The sequence below is a fragment of the Anopheles nili genome, chromosome 2, assembly GCF_943737925.1.
Source record: "Anopheles nili chromosome 2, idAnoNiliSN_F5_01, whole genome shotgun sequence".
NCBI classification, from domain to species: domain Eukaryota; kingdom Metazoa; phylum Arthropoda; class Insecta; order Diptera; family Culicidae; genus Anopheles; species Anopheles nili.
The window spans coordinates 17766936-17785979 of record NC_071291.1 but is presented as its reverse complement, the minus strand read 5'-3'; the positions used below and the strand labels follow the sequence as shown (position 1 = coordinate 17785979).

Sequence of the window (19044 nt, the reverse complement as noted above, 5' to 3'; positions counted from 1 at the left end):
AAAAACGCTAACGCGAAACGAAAAGAAAAGCTCCAACGCGAATCCGTCACGTCACGTAATGCGTCGGCACGCGCGTGACGTATTTGCCCGCGCGCGCGCGCAATTTTTGATTTTGGTCGCCCAAAATAAAACCCACGAAACAGCGTGATATGGGGCACTTTGGGAAAACGCGCGAGAGCGAGAGAGCGTACGCGGGTGTACCGTTACGAATGCACTCGCAGCAGATTGCATCGCTTTGCGTGCATCGCGCAAACGTCGATCGCCCGGCAGTTGTCGAAAACCGCGTCCAGTGGCCGTAAATTCCGTCACGCCCGGTGTCGGACCGGGTCTGGAAAGAGAGACAGAGACAGAGAGAGAAAGAGGCGAGGAGTAATGATTTGCATGCGTACCAGACACCCTCCGCTAACCCCGGTTTTCCCACCCAGCGTGGATGCGTTGCGTGACCCCACGGGTTTGCGTGGACAACACGCACACGCCGCTTTCGCCGCAAGGAAACGTGCGCCAGAGTGTGGCCACGAAAGTTCAATGTCAGTCGCACCAAGGGGGAGGGAGACCACCAAGGGAAGGGTAGGTCAAAAAAGGGAGAGGGGTGGGCAGAGCGCCTGAATGCACAACTGAACTGCTGAACCGGAAAACGCTGACGCTAACGCTAACGCTGCCCGGTGGCCGACCGATTCGCTGGTTGCGTGTGAAAGGAGAAAACCTCTGGTGGGTGGGTGGGTGGGAGAAGGCACGGTGGAATGGTGGAGGTGTTTGGTTTCCGGTTTTTTTTTATTCGGAAGCGCCACACGCCAACCGAAGGAAGGAAGCCAGCGAAGGCGAGTCGAGGTTTCGGGTCGGGGTTTTTTGTTATGAATGAGCGATGGAAACAAAAGGGTCGAATTTGGTCGCATTGGCCACCCTTTTGGCTTTTGGAGGGGGGGAGGGTTGTTTTGGATGAAGCATGCAGCTCAACTTGACCCTCGAAAGCTGATCGTGTTGGCGGCAGCAGCAGCAGCGGCCCCGACCGATCCAGGTGAGCCAGGAATTAGGGAATGCGCGACACCAGCCGGGCTTGGAAAAGCGATTCATTGGCACACATGCGGATATGGGGGGAACTCGAATGTGCCCGTTTTGCCAGCGGCCAGTAGAGTAGAGCTACATTCTTGCCCACATCTGGTCAGCGAAAGAGCGATCGAAACATACGCTTCTCTTGTTTTTTTTTTGTTTTTATCCTACCACAATCCTACCGCTGTTTTGAAAACCGAAGACTCACAATCGACTCAACTGAACCGGCCGCTGCCATCTGGATTCGATTTGTCGTTTTTTTTTTGCACGCGTGTCTCTGTGTGTGTGTGGTTGGGGGGAGTGGGGAACTGTGTTCTCTTCTTCTTTTTCACCGTGAAACTCAACGCCCCAGCCGGGACGTACGGATGATCGGACCAACATGACCTACCCACCGGAGAGACGACCATTTCGCCAGACGAGGGCGAGGGCAAAGAATAAATAACCGGTTTTTCGCAGTTGCTGAGAGCAGGGGGTCGAGGGATGGCTATAGGGGGGGAGGGGTCACTCCCCCCCCAACCACCCCCATGGGTCCTCCCTAAACCGCGGTCGCAGAAAAGACGAAAATCGAACACGCGTACACACCACCACGCAACGAAAAAAGCGAAATTCTTTCTCACCCCGACCGACCGCTCATGATCTCGAAGAGGGGTGCGGGAGAGGGGTGCGTGAGGGTTGTCCCCCGAGGATGGAGCTCCACCACCGGGCAGGGACGCGAAAACGCGCGGAACATCGGCAACAGGGCGACGCAGAAGCGCGTTTGCGTTTGTTGCGTGTCGCGAGCGTGTTCCATCGAATGGTGGCGTGCTTTTTTGTTGCTTTTCCTCTTCCGCTTGTTGTCTTCTCTGACGGGAGGTTTCCTCCTCATCACCACCACCAAGGAGTTCCCCCTCGGCACTCTCCCACCACCCTATTTTTGCGTGGCGGTTCTGACGCTCGCGAACGTCTCGTTTTTGTCTCGCCACCCTCAGGCGGGCTTCGTTTTCTTGGTGTTTATCTTAACGTTTTCCGCTCCCAACCACCCTTACGTCCACCTCCCTGCCCCTAAGCCGGTGGGGGGGGGGAAGGGTCAGTAAAACTTCGACCAACCGCCTTCCACGTTTTGGTGCTGCTTTTCGTTCTTCTTGCTTTTTGGATCCCCGCGAGATCGGTTCTTTTCGCCGCTGCGCGCGTCGTGACGCGGCTTTTAACGTTTCGGTTTCGGGGAAAACTTATTTCTAATGTTTATTTATACCACCCGCTTCGTGTGTCCTACGCCCCCTTCCTCCCTTCATCGGACCACATCTTTCATTTTCCGCCCACCCGACGCCCCACGCACGCGGGGGCTCATCCTCATCGCCGATCGCATCGCGGTCTATTTCCATCGCGCTCTTTCCACGGCCGCTTTTCCGGACCAGGCCGCTTGTTGGTGGGCGTGCGCGTTTTTTTTTTATCTCGCACACAAGAAGAAACGCGTGGCACGTGGGTGGGGGGGGGGGGATTTCCACCGAGTCCACCCAAACCACCTCCCCGTTTTTCGCAACCCTTTTGGGCATGTGTTTTTCGAGCGTCGAGCGGAAAAACCATACGTCGGGGAGGTCGGGAAGCGCTTTTCCCACCACCCACCCACCCACTAACGATCTCCCGATCGATCACTTCTCGATCACCGACGTTTTGTGTTTTTTTTTCTTCTTTTTTTCCCCAGCGCGATTTTCTTTTTCGCCACCAACACCAGCACCGTTCCGTTCCTGTTACCCGTTTGGCGCTTTTAGTTTCGTTTTTCTTACTCTCCGATCACTTTTTCTGAAAGGGGAGGGAGGGAGTTTGTTTTGTTTTTGCGCTACATTTTCCCACCCACCCACCGCGCGCGCGCCCGGGAGTGTTTTTATTTTTATTTTTGGGGTGCTCCAAACGCCAGCGTTTGCCTGTGTGGCCACGTATTATGCCACGGCAATTCCGCCCATTGCCTAATAATTACGACGCTGACGTAAACGAGCGTTATACGAACGGACCTTTCGCGAACGGAAAAGCGGACGGTTCGTTGGTCCGCTTGCACACATGGCCCGCTAGAGGTGAGCAACATCCGGTAAGAATGAAGGTGAAAACCCCGAGAAAACACAGCAACACCCCCTTACGCACACACACACACACCCACAGGCACAAGGGGGATGCATTCGATGATGGTGGAAGTTCAAATGAGGTTAGAAAAAACGGCACCGATGCCGACGGGAAAAATGTGCTTCCTTTCTCGAGGTGTCGGCGGTTTTGAGGGGAAATGATTCAAACACACCGAACGGGGAGAGAAATGAAAATCGATGATCGACCTGCAGCCTCCAATTGTGTACTCGATTTGAGCAAAACAAACAACGGCACCAGAACTCTGAGTAAGCCGCTGGGGGTGGAGTACTGTCGGGAAATGCTGGAAAAACTCCAAACTAGTGAAGGGATTTTCTCGCTTCGAAGTGGGAACGAAACATCGGTGGAAATTGAAATGATTTGCGAACGAAACGAACCAAACTTTCCCGACGGGAGCGTGGCTGTTTTGGTTAATCGAGCCACAGCGGGAAATGTGCTACAGTGTTTTAAATACTTTGCCAAGCTTATTCCCACCAGCAGGCAGGGAGGCAGACTTTCTTACGGAAGGAAAACTAATAAACCGTGGCTTAGCATTCCACCGGCGTACTTTAAAAAGAAACACATTCAATTCAATTAAACGAGCTCCCAAGCGATCGGTCATTCGCAAGTGCTAGTTGCGTGATCCTTCATCAGCACCACAGACACGTAGCGTGTTCGTTTCCGGTGGCATTTTTGGGGCTCGCATAAACATGCGCTGCCTATTTGCATTGGCCAAACCTTCTCGCACAGCTGCACGGTATCGATCGACTCCCGGGTTGGTTCTAGGTAACCGTATGCATGTGTTTGTGCGTGTACGTGTACGTGCATTTCTGTCAGCATCTCAATCTCGCCTGCATCACGTTTCAGCGATGTGCAAAGTACGCCAACGGAAGAGCAAAGCCCCCGAAACCGGACGATTCCGCCCGGTGCATGTGACCAGCTGTGTGCCTTTTCCTGTCCCAGACACACACACGTACACATGAAGAAGGGCAAGATGCTCCTCCAAAGAACCGCTCGGCGACTCATCATTCCGGGCGATGCAAGCGGCCTCCTTGGATGCTGCATCCATCAGACATCGTCTTTTTGGTCTTGCTCTTTGTGCTCTATCTCTCTCTCTCTCTTTCTCGCTTGCCCGTGACGTTGGATTTGTTGTGGCTGCTCGTGCGCCGTTTCTCGCTTCGCTTTCGTTAATGGCCTGGCCCGGTGGCACTGGACTTGGCGTTCGCGTTCTGGAAGTGCTTGGCGTGCTTGGGCCGTAAGTAGGCCCGGTTTCCCGTTTTCCTTCCATCCCCCCATCAACTCCCCCCCCCCCCCCCTACGGGTCTAGTGGTGTGTTGTTCCAATTACTTTTACTCTTACCGCCGGCGTGCTCTTCGCGCGTGTTTCTAGCGGGCACGAATGGCATCACTACGCGGCTACAGTCGCTGAGGCACGGCGACAAGCATGGTCGTTTATTTTTGGCCAGCACGATTTTCGCGGCTTTGTCATCGATGCCGGTTTGCCGGTGGCGTGTTTCCTTTCTTCCCAACCGATGCCGGCCGATGCCGATGTGACGTGTTGTTTTACTTCATTTTTGCAGCTTCTTCCTGGCCTCGTCTTACGGTGAGCCGCGTCGGTTGGGACTTTATTTTTATCGTCAGTTTTCACTTCAGCGTTTACAGCAAAACACCCGAAACCGGTCGGCTGCGACTTAAGCGGGTACTAACACGCTCATGCTGGCATGTTGGAGCATGATGTTGTTCCTATTTCGAAGCGCACATGGGGATGTTTTCCTTTGTGGTAGAAATCACATGAAAACTTTGTATTCTATTCTCAGACGTACTGGACTGCAGTGGTGTAGTATATGTTCTGTTTAATTCTTCTTCGATTTTTGGCTGCATTATTATTTGCTTGAATACACAGATGCATAGTTTTCAAACAATTAGAGCTAGCACTGTAAAGAAGAATAAAACTGCTCCAGCCAGACATCTGCTGAAGGTGGTGAAGCATTTTCTTAAAGTTGTTGAATTTTTCACAAGTTTTGGTTATTGGTAGGAAGCATATTCGAGAATTTATAAATGAATCAAATGAATAGATCAAGCTTTTAAAGCAGCTTTAAAATGGGTACCATTGATCCCAAAGCTCACTAATAATAACAGGATGCAATTTCTCATCAATTTCATCTTAACATAACAATATATTCCTTTAAAATGAAGTGGGAATTTTAAAATTTACACTCTTCTAACAATTAATGCATTTGCAACGGTGAAATGCAGTTGCGGTGTTTTCGATGTTTTCGCTGGTGCATACGCTCAACTTTGAACGAGAGTGGCTTACAAGATCAACTTCAATCTTTACTCTAGGCTTTATAATCCACTATTAACTGTTCTTGTTTGTCTCAGAGTACATTTGTGAGATTATTCATTTAATGATTTTAAAACAGATTTAGTTCAGTTGAAACATTAGATTAGATCGCCAATGCGACGCAAATTGAATGCACTTTTCGCCCGATTTTCGCCCGAATCAGAAACGTCAAAGTTTCGTAGTTTCTTTTTTCGATTTCTGTTTTTCTTTATTGTTTTGGAAATTTCGGAGAGCAGTATTGTTGTCGGAACCGTTTTTCGTCGCCGATTTCACAGAAAGCTGGTCGTTTCCCAGCTAGCCAAGGTTTTGCTGGCATAACTCAGCAAAACCCGTACCGACCGGCGTGTTTCCGGGTGCCGCGTGGGTCGGATTATCGTGCAGCCACGGATACAGGAAGTGCAGAAATCCTCAGCTGTGCGGAGTGTTTCGTCAGGTGAAAACCTAACCCCCTCTCCTTGTTCCGTGAGTCGGTGTCTCTAACCCTCCCCGGAAAACGGACACAGCCATGAGTGACGATGGTGCAGCGACGACCAACAAGGCGACCGAAACGATGACCAAAGAGCAGAGCAAACGTAAACGCAAGGTGCTCATAATAGGTGCCGGAATGGCAGGGCTATCGTCGGCCAACCACCTGGCGAAAAACGGCTGCAGGGATTTTCTCATTCTGGAGGGGCGCAACCGGGTCGGGGGTCGCATCGTCTCGATCGATATGGGATCGCAAAAGGTGAGTGCGACATCATTTCCCCATTACCCTGAACCCTCTCGAGGGTACCGACCATGCAGGTGCGTTTTGTTTTTGTTGCCTTGCTTCTGTTGGCGCCTGCTTATGTAAGTGATCCACACGGTCAATCGATTATTTACACCGACAGTGCATCCCGGAAAGGGTGGGTCTTTTTAGGGTGCATTTTTTTTTTCGCCAGTAATACCGATAACACTCGGTTTTGCTCGATAGGTGCGCCGAGATAACGCATGGGGAACTTATTTTCCTATTAAAACGCAACGTTTCGTTTGCAGATCGAACTAGGAGCAAATTGGATCCACGGTGTACTTGGCAACCCAATGTTCGAGCTGGCCATGCAGCACGGGCTGATCAGCATCATCAACATACCAAAACCACACAAGGTAGTTGCTGCGACCGAGGATGGCAAGCAGGTCCCGTTTCAGATACTGCAGGAAATCTACGAAGCGTACGTGTGCTTTCTGCGGCGGTGTGAGGAGTACTTTCTGTGCCAGTATCTGCCACCGCCCGACATTCACAGCGTCGGCGAACACATCAACCTGGAGGTGGAGCTGTACCTAAACAACGTCGAATGCCAGAAGGAGAAGCGCTTGCGTCAGCTGATATTTGACTGCCTGCTGAAGCGGGAAACGTGCATCACCGGGTGCCATAGCATGGACGAGATCGATCTGCTCGAGCTCGGCAGCTACACGGAGCTGCAGGGAGGCAACATTGTGCTGCCCACCGGGTACAGCTCCATCCTGAAACCGCTGTGCGACAATCTGCCAAAAGAAAACATCGTTCTTTCGTGCCCGGTGCGGCGGATTCACTGGAAACGGAAAGCGGCACTACGGGCCGGAGCGTCGATGACGGGAAGCGCGGCCGATACGATTCTCGAGGAGGATGAGGACGATGGGAACGAATCGGATGACTCGGATCGCACCGTCACCGAGGCACCGATAGCGGGTGAAGATTCACAAGGCGGAGTAGCAACGGAGGAACAGAAATCGAGTGAAACCGCAAGGATCATTAAATCCTCTACGGCCAACGTGGTGGTGGAGTGCGAAAATGGGAACGTTTACGAGGCGGATCATGTGATTTGCACCCTTCCGTTGGGGGTGTTAAAAGAACAGGGTGAAACGATGTTTGTGCCCGCGTTGCCCCAGTACAAGATCGAGTCGATCGACAGCTTGCTGTTTGGCACGGTGGACAAGATATTCCTAGAGTACGATCGACCCTTTCTCAACGCAACGATCAGTGAAATAATGTTGCTTTGGGAACAACGAGAAGTGATCGAGGGCAACGATGGTGCGGAGTCCTCGGACGGGCCAAACCAGGAAGACGGTCAGTGGCTGAAGGAGAATTGGTTCAAGAAGATATACTCCTTTTCAAAGCTTTCCGACACGCTACTGCTCGGTTGGATATCGGGCCGGGAGGCCGAGTACATGGAGACACTGTCGCACGAGATCGTGGCCGAACGGTGCACGGAGATCCTGCGCCAGTTCCTCAAAGATCCGTTCGTGCCGAAACCGAAGCGGTGCGTTTGCACCAGCTGGAGGAGACAACCGTTCAGCCGTGGTTCGTACACGGCCATCGCCGTTGGAGCCTCGCAGGACGACATCGACAACATCGCCCAACCGCTCTACTCGAGTCCCCATCAATCCAAGGTAAGCTGCCAACGCCATTCTCATCCCGGCTCATGCAACAAACGATCTTTGCGTCTCTTTGCAGCCCTCGGTGATGTTCGCGGGCGAGCATACGCATGCGAATTTTTACTCGACGGTGCACGGTGCCTACTTAAGCGGGCGAACCGCGGCTCAGATCCTACTGACGCCGGACTCTCCCCAGGAGATTGTGATGGAATCGGACAGCAGTGATCTCAGCTCGTGGATTCAGGGCATTGCGCTAGATTAGTGCGCCTATGTGCATTCCACAATTCGGAACGCGTCGGAGATCAGCCGTTTTGTGTTACCTTTCCGCGCTTCACCCGTTTCGGTGCATTCGATTGGGCGCTTCTGTTCGTATTCGTTATTGTTTTCTCTTGGAATTTTAACTCCTCTGACGAAAGGACAAACTGACTGAACAGTATCGCTTACCCCCAGTGTACCATGCAACAAACCAGGTTAGGGCACAAACATCCTAATAGCTTAATTGTGTACAAGTTGGAAGGTAGAATCTGTAACTTACCAAAAACAAGAAGCGGGCTCGTTTAGCTTACGTTGAATTATTTCTAAGCGATTGTGTCGGGTAGACTTACGCTACCATGATCGATCGGTATAGGTATGTGCACATGTTCTAATGTTTTTTTCCTCTTTTACGAACGCTGTTGCAACATCATCAACCAGTCATGACAAAGATAGGCAGCAGAAAAATGGAATCATTTCGAACGGAGGGTACACTTAAATTGCGCACACTTTCTGACCTCCGATTCCGTTCAGCGAGGGAACGTCAAGTCTACAATCAAATGCGTGTAGGGTATTTGAGCATAAGTGATAAACTATTGTAAGGATAATCGAGTGGGAAGGATCGATCGTGTTGTGGCGCCCATTTCCGTGGTGGCACACTTTTTGTAGTATTTATTTAGCAACAAAGCAGAGGCTTGGTTTCTGCTGTAGGATTTGTTTTCTATTTAATTTATGTGTTTTTTTTGTTCTATTCAATCTAGTCTTCCCCAGCGAAGAGTCGCTTAGCATTATTATCATGCATTTCATGCCGGTTCAACCATATAAGCTAGTAGAGGACGGTACCACACACTTCTGCTTGGCGAGCCTAATCAGTTATATCAATAGGCAATATTTTACGTTTACCTTTTGTTACCCATATTGTAGCTGTTGAGTTCGATGTTTTTCGTTCGCTTCATTATTAGTGAATTATTCGAATGCATTTTGTGTAGGTTGATAGCGCCTTTGAATGTGTTATTTATAGATGAGTTTATGATTTCTTAAAGATTTCTTACCAACCCAAGCAAACCGTTGGCACATAGCGAGCGATAGAGTAATCGGATAGGAAGTTACGGCAAACGTGATAGGCATTATCAATAAATCGGACGAGGAACCTGTTGGGAGGGTAGCGATCGGAAAAAAAGTATTTTGCTAAAAACGAAAGTATCTTTGCGACAAAAAAATGTACTAATAAAACCTACAAATGAATTGTTGAAAGCAATTGAGATCTGTTGTATGTTCGGTAGTTTGCATGGAAATCATACGTCGTTATAAACGGTTGTTGGTCTTGGCATGCTCCAGAAAAAGTTACAACCGGTCGTGGGCATCTACTAATGGGTAGTTCCAGACGAAATTGAATTCTTTAACAGAGCCGCTGCTGGTATCACCATCATAGTTGCTTTGTTATACTTCAAATCAGGATTTTCTGGCAACTGTTCAATCCATATGTACGTTTTTGCTACGAAGGACACTCGCAAACCGATGATATCCTTGAAATCACCGTATGCTAGGATTTAGAAGGTGGTTTCGATTTTGAAAAGAAGACACGTTAGCTCATGATGGGCATGGTTTTAATGTAGTTACTTTATCCATTTGAATTTTTGGCGTGGCAATAAACCGTCTAGTAGAAACATTAACCGACAATTGTTTTGAATAATCTGCAGTCAGCTGACCTGCCAGATTTGACATTCGTCGTTATGTCGATGCGTGTATGCGTCTTTGTAATTGTTTTGGTTGGTGTTGTTGATTGAGAAGGGATTTAGTAACATTTTGCATTAAAATTCTAGTATCGTTAGTGCAGCTGTATAGATGCACGTGAAAAAAAAAAAACGCTACGCAAGTGACACGCTATTGAGCACGATCATTAGAGAACCGTGACGCGTCACCACACCGTACAAGGGCATATCTTACTGTGCTAAGTGAAAAAAGAAACTCCTTATCAATTTCGGGCCCCTTTTTGGTTGTTGATAATCGCTTGTGAATCACCGTACTCGTTCTATGTTATCGAAATTGATAGGTCTTTTGCTGCTTGCGGTCGCTGAGCATCGAGAGTGAAAACGCACTTAATAACAATAGCGTGACGAAGGACGGAGGTTTTTGCCAGCAGCGAAACCTTAAATTCTACCATCATGGTGTCGTCACCCGCGGAACGTTTGGCCACGGATTCGTCCGATACGACGGACGAGGAGCCGGAAAAGTCGGAACCCCCAAACCCGACCGAATGCGACTCGCTGCACAGTGGCCGTCAGCTGGTGCACACGATCCTACCCATCAATGTGGACGTTCTGTTCGAGCTGCTGTTTTCCCGCTCCAAATTCCTCACGGAGTTCCACGAGGTGCGTAAAACCACCGACATGGTACCGGGCGAGTGGAAGCTGAACAAGGACGGGCTGAAGGAGCGCGTCGTAACGCTAACGATTGCCATTACGCAAACGATCGGACCCAAGAATGCCCACGTCACGGAAACGCAGGTGATGCGCAAGTGTTCTCTGCCGAGCCAGCTGTACGCGATAGATGTGACCGCCGTGCAGGGTGGCATCCCGTACGCGGACAGCTTCTACGTCACGCAGCACTACTGCATGTCGCGTACGGTCGACAACCACACGGTGTTTTCCGTGCACGCGCAGGTCCACTACCGGAAGTCCATCTTCGGCTTCGTGAAGGGCTTCATCGAGAAGAACACCTGGGTCGGGCTGGAGGATTTTTACACCTCGCTGTTGCGCAACCTGCAAAGCGAGTACTGCATTCCACCTGCCAAGGGCAAGGGCCGGCGTACGCGGCGCAACGTACACACCCAGAACAAGGTGCTGGAGGAAACGATCACCATTGCCGATACCAAAGTAAAGCAACCGATACGGGTGCCGCATGCGGCCGCTGGTGTAACCGCCCAGAAGGCCAGCTCCAAATCCCACTGGTATCGGAGGCTGGTGGCGATCATGCTGCTCATACTGGCCGTGGTCAACATAACGCTCTACGCGAAGCTACTGCAGATGGAGGACATCGAACGGGTGTCGCGATTGGAACACAGCGAGGAGCTCGATTCGTTGCTGCTGGCGAAAACCGTCCGAACGCGTAACGATTGGTTGATGATCTTCCAGCAGCAGGAGTCGCGTTACAACGACGAGATGCTCGAATGGCAGCGGGTTCTGTCGTCGGTTACGGAAATGTTGAACAAGGCTAGCGTGCTCTGCACGAAGTTGTGTCGAATTCCTGACAACGGTACCACGAGCACTGGTGCAGGGTAGGCACCGGCGCCCGTGAAAGAGCAGATAGGATGGTCCTAGTTGGTTTGGTGGTTCCTTGTTAGGGTTAGTATTATTCGATTCTCCATTCGTTTGCCGACAACGTGAATGATTGTCGTAGTGGTCCGCTGTCCCTGGACGAGATGCAAATATTGTAAACATATTTTAATGTAAAATATACATTTATTTTTGCGTAGAATTTGCGTTTTCTTCCTTTTTATTATCTCTCCGTCAAAGTCGGTTGATTGAGAACAAACAAGGTAATTGTAATGTACACTGGCCTGGCCACGTTCGGAGCTTTCAACATCAGATACAATCGATTGTTGCTAGCTTTGGTTCTCGTTCCTTTCTGCTACTCCTTTCCCTGCGACGACGGGGCTGGTGTTGCCGGAACTTCGAGATCCTTTTCCTGTTTTATTTTGACCGGTACGTGCGAGGACATTGGCGCATCTTCGCTGTAGTTGCCCTGAAGAAAAATCGCAAAATAAAACAGATGAGCGACGATTCACCGGACACTGGAGTGGCGCAAAAAAAAACTTACAACAATTTGGAGCTCGGTTGTTTCTGCTGTCGAATATGGCGATATACCGAGCAGCACGTCCATGACCTGCTGCGACACGTGCCCGATCTGATGCTCCATGATTTCCCGGGCATGCTCCAACATCGGTTCGCGGAATTCGGGACAGATTGTGATCGCATCCTGCAGCTGTGGCGCTGGTAGCTGTATCAGTACGCCCAGGCTTTGAGGCGTTAGACGCTGGGCGCATTTCAGAAAACCATCCCATACCACCTTCTGCTTCCAGGCCTGCTTCTGAATGAGCCGCTGCAGCAGGTTTGTCACGAACCCGGCCAACCGAGGGTGGAGTGTAAGCGACTGTATGACGGTGCGCATGAGTAACGTTGGCAGGGGTACGATTTCGAGTAGCTGTTGCATTACGTTGCCGAGCACGTCGTGCGTGTACACCTCCTTCTCGGCCAGGCACAGGGAGGTAGCTTTAACGATGAACTTCAGCTCCACCTTGCTCATCTCGACCGTGTGCAGCGCAACGAGCAGCTCGACTGGCGAGAGTGGCAGTTCAGCGCTACCGTACTCGGCACCGATTCCCAGCAATCGATTGAACACTTCCTTCACCACGCCCGGGTTGAGTTTGATCAGTTTTGGCAGTGCCACTAGGATTTCCTTCTTCGTCAGCCCATTTATTACCGGTATCAGTAACCGCACGTCCGACACTTTCGTTTGATGGAGCGTGCGTACGCGTTCTACGAGGTCCGGTGAGGGAATGGCTAAAAAGAATGAAACATAAAGACACGCGTTAATATTATCTCAACTTGGCTGCTATTTCCCGCATGCTTACATTTCTCCGTAAGAATGTAGATGATGCGAATGATGATCGTTTCCGATCCCTTCGGACACTGCTCGATCAGCCGCAGCAGTTCCTCGCTCTCGGAGCCAATTTTCCGGATTGGACCCTCGATCGCTCGTATCACGGCTCGCTTCATTTCTGACGTGGCCTTAATGTACACCTCCGAGAAGCGCATGAGCAGCGTCTGATCGTACACCATAACCTCGAGGAACAGACCGAGACACACCTTGGCGAGTTCTTCTGTCCACGTGCGCGGAAGCTCCGATCGTCCGTACTCAGCGGCGAACATCGGCTCCGATGGATTTTCGTTCTCGAGATATCCCAACCAAATCAGCGCATTTTTCTCGATATCCTCCGTCATGATACGATGAACCGCGAACACGTTCATCACGTACTCGATGGCTTTCTCGCGGACGGTGGCATTTTCGTAGTACGAGTACTTGAGCAGTATGTCCAGGTACTGGCGCTCCTTAGGCGGCCGGCGGATGAGTAGATCCTTCGCAATTTGCATGCCACAATCGGACAACTCTTCCAGCTCGCACATACGCACTAGCAGATCGATCAAATCCTGCGGGAGCAGAGGCGCTTCCAAATACAACCGCTTCAGCAGCGATTCCTTCTGCCGGAACGTATCCTTCGGCCGTTCCATCACATTCGTTACTAGGCGCACGAGCAGCTGAGTGTACGGGTACTGTGGACCGTTGTCGTGCTTAACGTGTGTGTAGCGCGTGAAGCCCTGCATGAGAGCGTATTCCTCGAAAATCCACGAAAATGCCAGCTCGATCCGCTTCGGAAGATCCTCCAGTATGTGCTCCAAGATAACGTCGCGGACGGGATTAATGAAAGACGATCCGAAAGCCGTTATGATGCGATTTCGCTGCGTGCTAACCCCGCCGATGAGAGCCTGCTTTTCTGCCTTCAAAATCCGCTCCACGGCATCCGTTAGGAACGCTTCCTTGGTGGCCTTTGGTAGGGGTTTTGTGATTTCCTGCAGTTTTGGCATTTTAATTCGCTGTCTCGGCTTCGGTTCGCCACCAACCGCCGTGCCACCTTTTACACGCTCCAGCGTTTCCCGCAGCTTCCGAGTTGCCTCCAGCTTTTGGCGTTCCTCCTCCGTAAGCCCTTCCTCATCTTCCTCATCCTCGACTCCAGCTTCCGGTAGATCATCATCTGCATGACCGGCGGTGGTCGGAGTCGATGAGCGATCGACGAACGTGTCGGTCGACCGTTTGCCCGACAGTATGATGTTCTTCTCTTCCTCATCGCTAATGCGCACCTTCATCGGAGGATCTTTCGTGAAGCAACTCGCCCCAGGACCGACCTTAACGTCGCTCATCTGAGCAGCCAAGATGTGAGTAATATTCTGTATGTACTGCTCCACCGTTAGCACCACGCTAGGTTTCGCACTGTGCAGCATTTGCTCCGACAGCTTGTCCATGTTGGACAGCACTAGTTGCATCACGACGTCCGTCTTGGGCAGGACTTCCGACAGAAACTGCTCGTTCTGCTTGTTGGAGCGATTCTTCTGTTCGTTCAGCTCATCATAATCGATTTCCATCGTTCGCGGTGGATCACGGTTCTCACTCGTGTGCTCGTCCTTCTCCCGTCTCATATGCTCGTCCAGTTTGGCGCGCTTTGCCGCAAGCTGTGAGGCCATCGAGTTCTCCAGGGCGCGCTTTGCTCGCCTTTGCTGTTCCTTTTTGTCCATCTTCGGGATGGCACGCGTAATCTCACCGTTCGAAGCACCTAGATCGAGCAGGATTTGCGCGATCGTGGCTTGATGTTCGTAGGTGGCGGGATGTTTCAACAGATTCAAGAACTGCATTTTCAGATTCTTACGTACCGAGCTGACCTGCGAGTTCGTCAGCGTCGGAGGTAAATTTGAGTGCAGGTTTTTAAGCGCCTCTACCACCCGCGTCATAGTGGATGGACGCAGCTTGGCGATGGTGCACAGTGTTCCTGTGCAGGCAATCAGATTTACGGACGAAATGTGAGATGCACCGTGGAACTGCAGCAGAAGCTCGAAAATGTTGGTTGCCTCGTCTTCTAGCTTGCGCCGGCGGATCTGCTTCATTGTCAGAGGCACGTCTTCGAGCGAGAAATCGTTTTCGCGCTTAAGACTGTCCTCGTCCGGGTACGTCTGCAGAATCACGACACCTTCCAGGAATTTGATAGCATTCGTTCGTATGCCGTCATTATCGTCATCGATCTTGTCCAAAATCGAGATCTTCATCAGGCAAAGCGTGTTCCAGGCTTGCTCTACCTCTTCCGGTATGTCGTCCAGCTGGCAGATCCACTGTATCGCTAAACGATAGATCGATCCGCACCCTTGAATGACTCGCTTAGTGACATTTGCGGCCATATCGCGTAGTAGTGAGAAGAGTGTCCCGATCACTTTCGGTAGCAGTTCGATGTGTTGTTTGCAAACCTCCTCTATGAATCCCGCAATAGCCTTTCGCACATCCAGATTCGGATCGTGAGATAAAGCCAGCACGTCTTCCAGAAATTCGTTCAACAATTCGACATCTGTGTGCAAGAGGAGTTCCTGTATTTTGGCAATGTTTTCGCATTTCTGGGATGCCGTTGCTGTGTGCGTTTCGTTCAGAGCCTCTACAATCTGCAGTTTAAGGGGAAAGAAATTAGTAAACCCGTGAAAGTCCGTGGTCGTTCATCATAATATGTAACACCGCGCTTTCCCACCTTGCTTCTTGCGTTTGCAATTTTTTCATCCGTAAAAAGCATAGCAGCTTCACTGAAGCTAGACGATCCTCGTAGAAGGTTCTCCATAGTTGTAGAGAACCGAAATCGTCTGGCTCTACTCGAAAATACTCTAAAGGCTTCCTGCGGCCTAGTTTTAACTTTTATTATTCTTTATAAATTTCTCTTTTGTTATTAAATGCTAGCTACAATTGATTTACGCTCGCTGTTTCTGAATTTTATGTCAAATTATACGAAAACAATTTGCTATTTGACAAGCGGCATAATAAAGCGTTTCTTCGCATATCCTGTGAAGCGTTTTTCATAGGTGGCCTGCACACCCATATGGGAAACGTGATCGTGTTTACAACCAACGGATGTACTTAAATTGCCATATTATTGGCCTCCACCTGCTGATTACTCTTAATAACTTATTAATTGCTATCCCTATGCCAATCCTTATTTATTGGTGAATCTTTTAGGACATCGCAAGGGGGCAAAAAAGCCCGCGAATGCACGAATAAAGCATTACTGGATAAACGAAAGCATGATGTAATTAATGCATCTGTCAACGAAGCGTGACATTTTATATGATGGGTATTTTGACGCCTAGTTGTAACTGGACAAGTACGCTCAAAAAAGATCGCTAGTTATACTAACATTGCGGCCCTTTTCTCCCAGTAAATCTTTTTAAAGTTTATATAATCTATTTTTTCACTATTCAGCCGTTATTGTGCTTTTGGGTACAGAATATAGTCCCCCGCAAAACAGAATATTTGACGGTAATATAATTTTATTTGATGCCGCACTTTTTTGACTGGCACTGTATTTGCCAAAGTCAGCGAGAACGAAGAAGAAGAGTACAATTTTTATGAAGAGCAAAAAGAAAGTCCAAAAGAAGTGCAAGCGTTCTCGGAACAAACGCTCCTTAAATTTTGTTTAATTCTTTACATTTACATTCGTCGCAATAAAGTTTGATTCGGTGCGCTTCGCTGTAAGAACGACACTCGACCTGTGGTGGATGAAATTTAGCACAAACTCGTTGCGTTACTTCGATTTCCCATTGTTTGGTTATGTTCGCTGCTGCGCGTAGGCAGAGCGTGTGGTGAAAGAGCAAAAGCAGGCAAAAACAAGTTGCAACCAAACGGTTCATTCTAAAAGCGGTCTTCCGAGGACACCTCACTGCATTGTCCGGCTGGATCGCGTGTTTCCTTTCGGGGAAAACTTAACACAAGGCCAACGCGCGAAATTCGCGGCGTCTCTGTAGCATAAGACGGTCTGTGGTGACGAAGCGCGCAAGGCTGCTGTGTGCGGTGCATAGACGGGTACAGTTTTCGCTGGTGGAAATCGCGCTCTTTGCTGTGTGCGCGCGTTAAGTACCTACGGGAAACCGAGAACAGTCTAGACGACGACGAAAAATGTCTGAAGCGAATGCAGTGAATCCAACAACGCTGTCTGCGAACGCGCAGCCGGCAGTTGACGAAGCGGTTGAAGTGAAAACACCGGTAAGTGGAACCAGCAGATGGTAGAAGGTTGCGGCATGGGTTCAAGCTGCCAATCATCCAAGTAGGCGGCTGCGAATTGTTGCGGTCATTTTGCAAATGTCATAGAAAAGGGTATGGAAGGCAAGTAGTTTGCCGTTGACTATTATGTTTTTTGGTACCGGAATGATCGAATGATCACGACAACCGCGCGCAGCCGTGGGTGATCGTGATGGTGGTGGTATGGCGTGCATTTTCGAGAGTGCGTAATATCGCTTGGTTGCGTAGGGGGGGGGGGGGGTTGCATGCGATGCGTGAGGTAACGGAGGCTACGAAATTCGCTCTTAAACGTACGCACGGTATTGCAAGCAGGTCATATAATTTCTTATTTCAACTAAAGTTTTGAAGAAAAAAAAAAACGATTCTCTTAAACCGTCGATTTCTGGTTTGTGTCAACTGATCGGAAAACGTCCAGCCTATCATTTGCTCTGCGGGTGGAGACGTGATTTCACAAGACGCCACAGTATCGTTGTGTGCATGTTTACTTAACAATCAACCATGCAATCATTTTCTGGTATATTTTTTTATGGAACGCTCCGTCGCGTGCATTGACGCTGCGATGGAGAAATAAGATATTACGCTGTGAGTGCGCACGTTTTCTCAATGACGTATGCAGAATAAAATAGCGATTTTCATCCCTTAAAAACATAGTCGTGTGTTGTCTACAAGAGATCGGGGAATTTACTCCTTTCTCGTGTCATTTTAAATAACTTAAGTCACGTTCAAACGCATCTTGCGTGTTGCAGAAATCTGTAAACGTGGCGATGCACCAGAGATCTGGAAGATCGAATTTCTATTCACGAAATTGTAATCCTACGCTATGATCCTAGCACGTGTCTGCACCGGGACATGTGCAGGTTATGATGATATCGCGAAGTATAGCGTTTCCCTAAGCTAGTTTAGGAAAATAAGATGAAATTTGGCCAGCAGTTGAAGCTGATCATTGCCCGTTGTCAAGCAACAAGTGTGCGTACGCGAGGGCAGCATAAATCCACACCCGAGCGTGCGTGTTGGTGACGGTGCATCGATGTCACAGTCGAAGAAGGCGGGAAATCGTTGTGCCGTCAGCGAACAGCACTGTGGTAACGGTTATACTGTGGCATTGCGAGCGTTTTGAAATTTTGAATTTCTTCCATAATTTTATCTGTCTATGGCCCTCTCGCATGTGACGGATGTTCTTAGATGGAAAGGGTTTATTGACAAAAGCTCATGGAAAATATCTGACGTTGTTTCGAGCTAAGAATTCATATGATACATATATTTATGTTGTGTTTTCTTTATCGATTGCAGACAAAACGTACACCAAAGAGAAAAGCGGATGCGTTTCAGAAAGAGAGTGAAGAGTTATTGAAAACACTCGGTGTCTCGGTGGATATGGAGGACGGACGTCGGCGTACGCGCTCAAGCGCACGAGGAGGCGGTGTTGTTGCGACACCGGTAACACCGGCCACCCCACCCGCCAAGAGAGCACGTGGTACAACGACCACACCGAAACGAGGGCAGGAGGCAGAAGCGGCCACCACTCCTAACTCGAAGACTGCGACACCGAAAAAACGTGGCCACGTAGAGCCCAAGAATCTGATGAAATCCCACGAACCTGAGGAGGAACCCCAAGAATCTGTCGTGGATAGTACAGATTCGGCAGCCGAAGCTGCTAAAATGGACACTGCCAAACAGCCTGAGCCCAGCGTGGTTGTCAAGGCTGATAAACCGCCCCAATCAGATGGAGTGGACACGGTGGAGAAGGTTGTTCCGCAGCAGGATGGAGATAAAAAGGAATTAGCTGCATCTGAAACTAAGCAAAGCACCGCTGAGGTGGAGCCTACTCCGGATAGAAAAGTAGAAGAACGTTCGTCAGCACAAAAGCCTGCCGTCGAGGAGGTCCAGACGAAAGAAGAGGATAAGACGACGAAAAATGATGTACAAAGTAAGGCAGTTGATGCCGGAGCATCACAGACGGATGGCGCTCCCGTGGAGGAAAAAATGGATGTTGATGTTGTTAGCGGCGACAAGTCATCGGAAGCAGCAAATGATGCTCCTCAAGCCAACGTTTCCAAGACG

The 19044-nt window shown here is 49.8% G+C and overlaps 4 protein-coding genes across 4 annotated transcripts; 3 read left to right on the top strand and 1 right to left on the bottom strand.

The window, feature by feature from the left end:
- Nucleotides 1-5986: 5986 nt before the first annotated feature.
- LOC128720355 (peroxisomal N(1)-acetyl-spermine/spermidine oxidase) lies at nt 5987-8113 on the top strand. The gene is made up of 3 exons (XM_053814019.1): nt 5987-6205; nt 6496-7866; nt 7931-8113. The coding sequence occupies exons 1-3, from the start codon at nt 5987-5989 to the stop codon at nt 8111-8113; spliced, it is 1773 nt and encodes a 590-aa protein (XP_053669994.1).
- A 2152-nt stretch (nt 8114-10265) lies between these two features.
- LOC128731699 (protein Aster-B-like) lies at nt 10266-11522 on the top strand. The gene has a single exon (XM_053824830.1). The coding sequence runs from the start codon at nt 10269-10271 to the stop codon at nt 11382-11384; it is 1116 nt and encodes a 371-aa protein (XP_053680805.1). The 5' UTR covers nt 10266-10268; the 3' UTR covers nt 11385-11522.
- A 151-nt stretch (nt 11523-11673) lies between these two features.
- LOC128720579 (symplekin) lies at nt 11674-15532 on the bottom strand. The gene is made up of 4 exons (XM_053814253.1): nt 15446-15532; nt 12737-15362; nt 11923-12665; nt 11674-11847 (listed from the first exon to the last, which is right to left on the bottom strand). Exons 1-4 carry the CDS (start codon nt 15530-15532, stop codon nt 11734-11736), a joined length of 3570 nt encoding a protein of 1189 aa, XP_053670228.1. The 3' UTR covers nt 11674-11733.
- A 1328-nt stretch (nt 15533-16860) lies between these two features.
- On the top strand, nt 16861-19044 carry LOC128730939 (nucleolin-like; the record flags this gene model as incomplete). Its single annotated transcript, XM_053824034.1, has 2 exons — nt 16861-16947; nt 18274-19044. Coding segments are annotated over exons 1-2 (858 nt in total), but the record flags the coding sequence as incomplete, so codon positions are not given.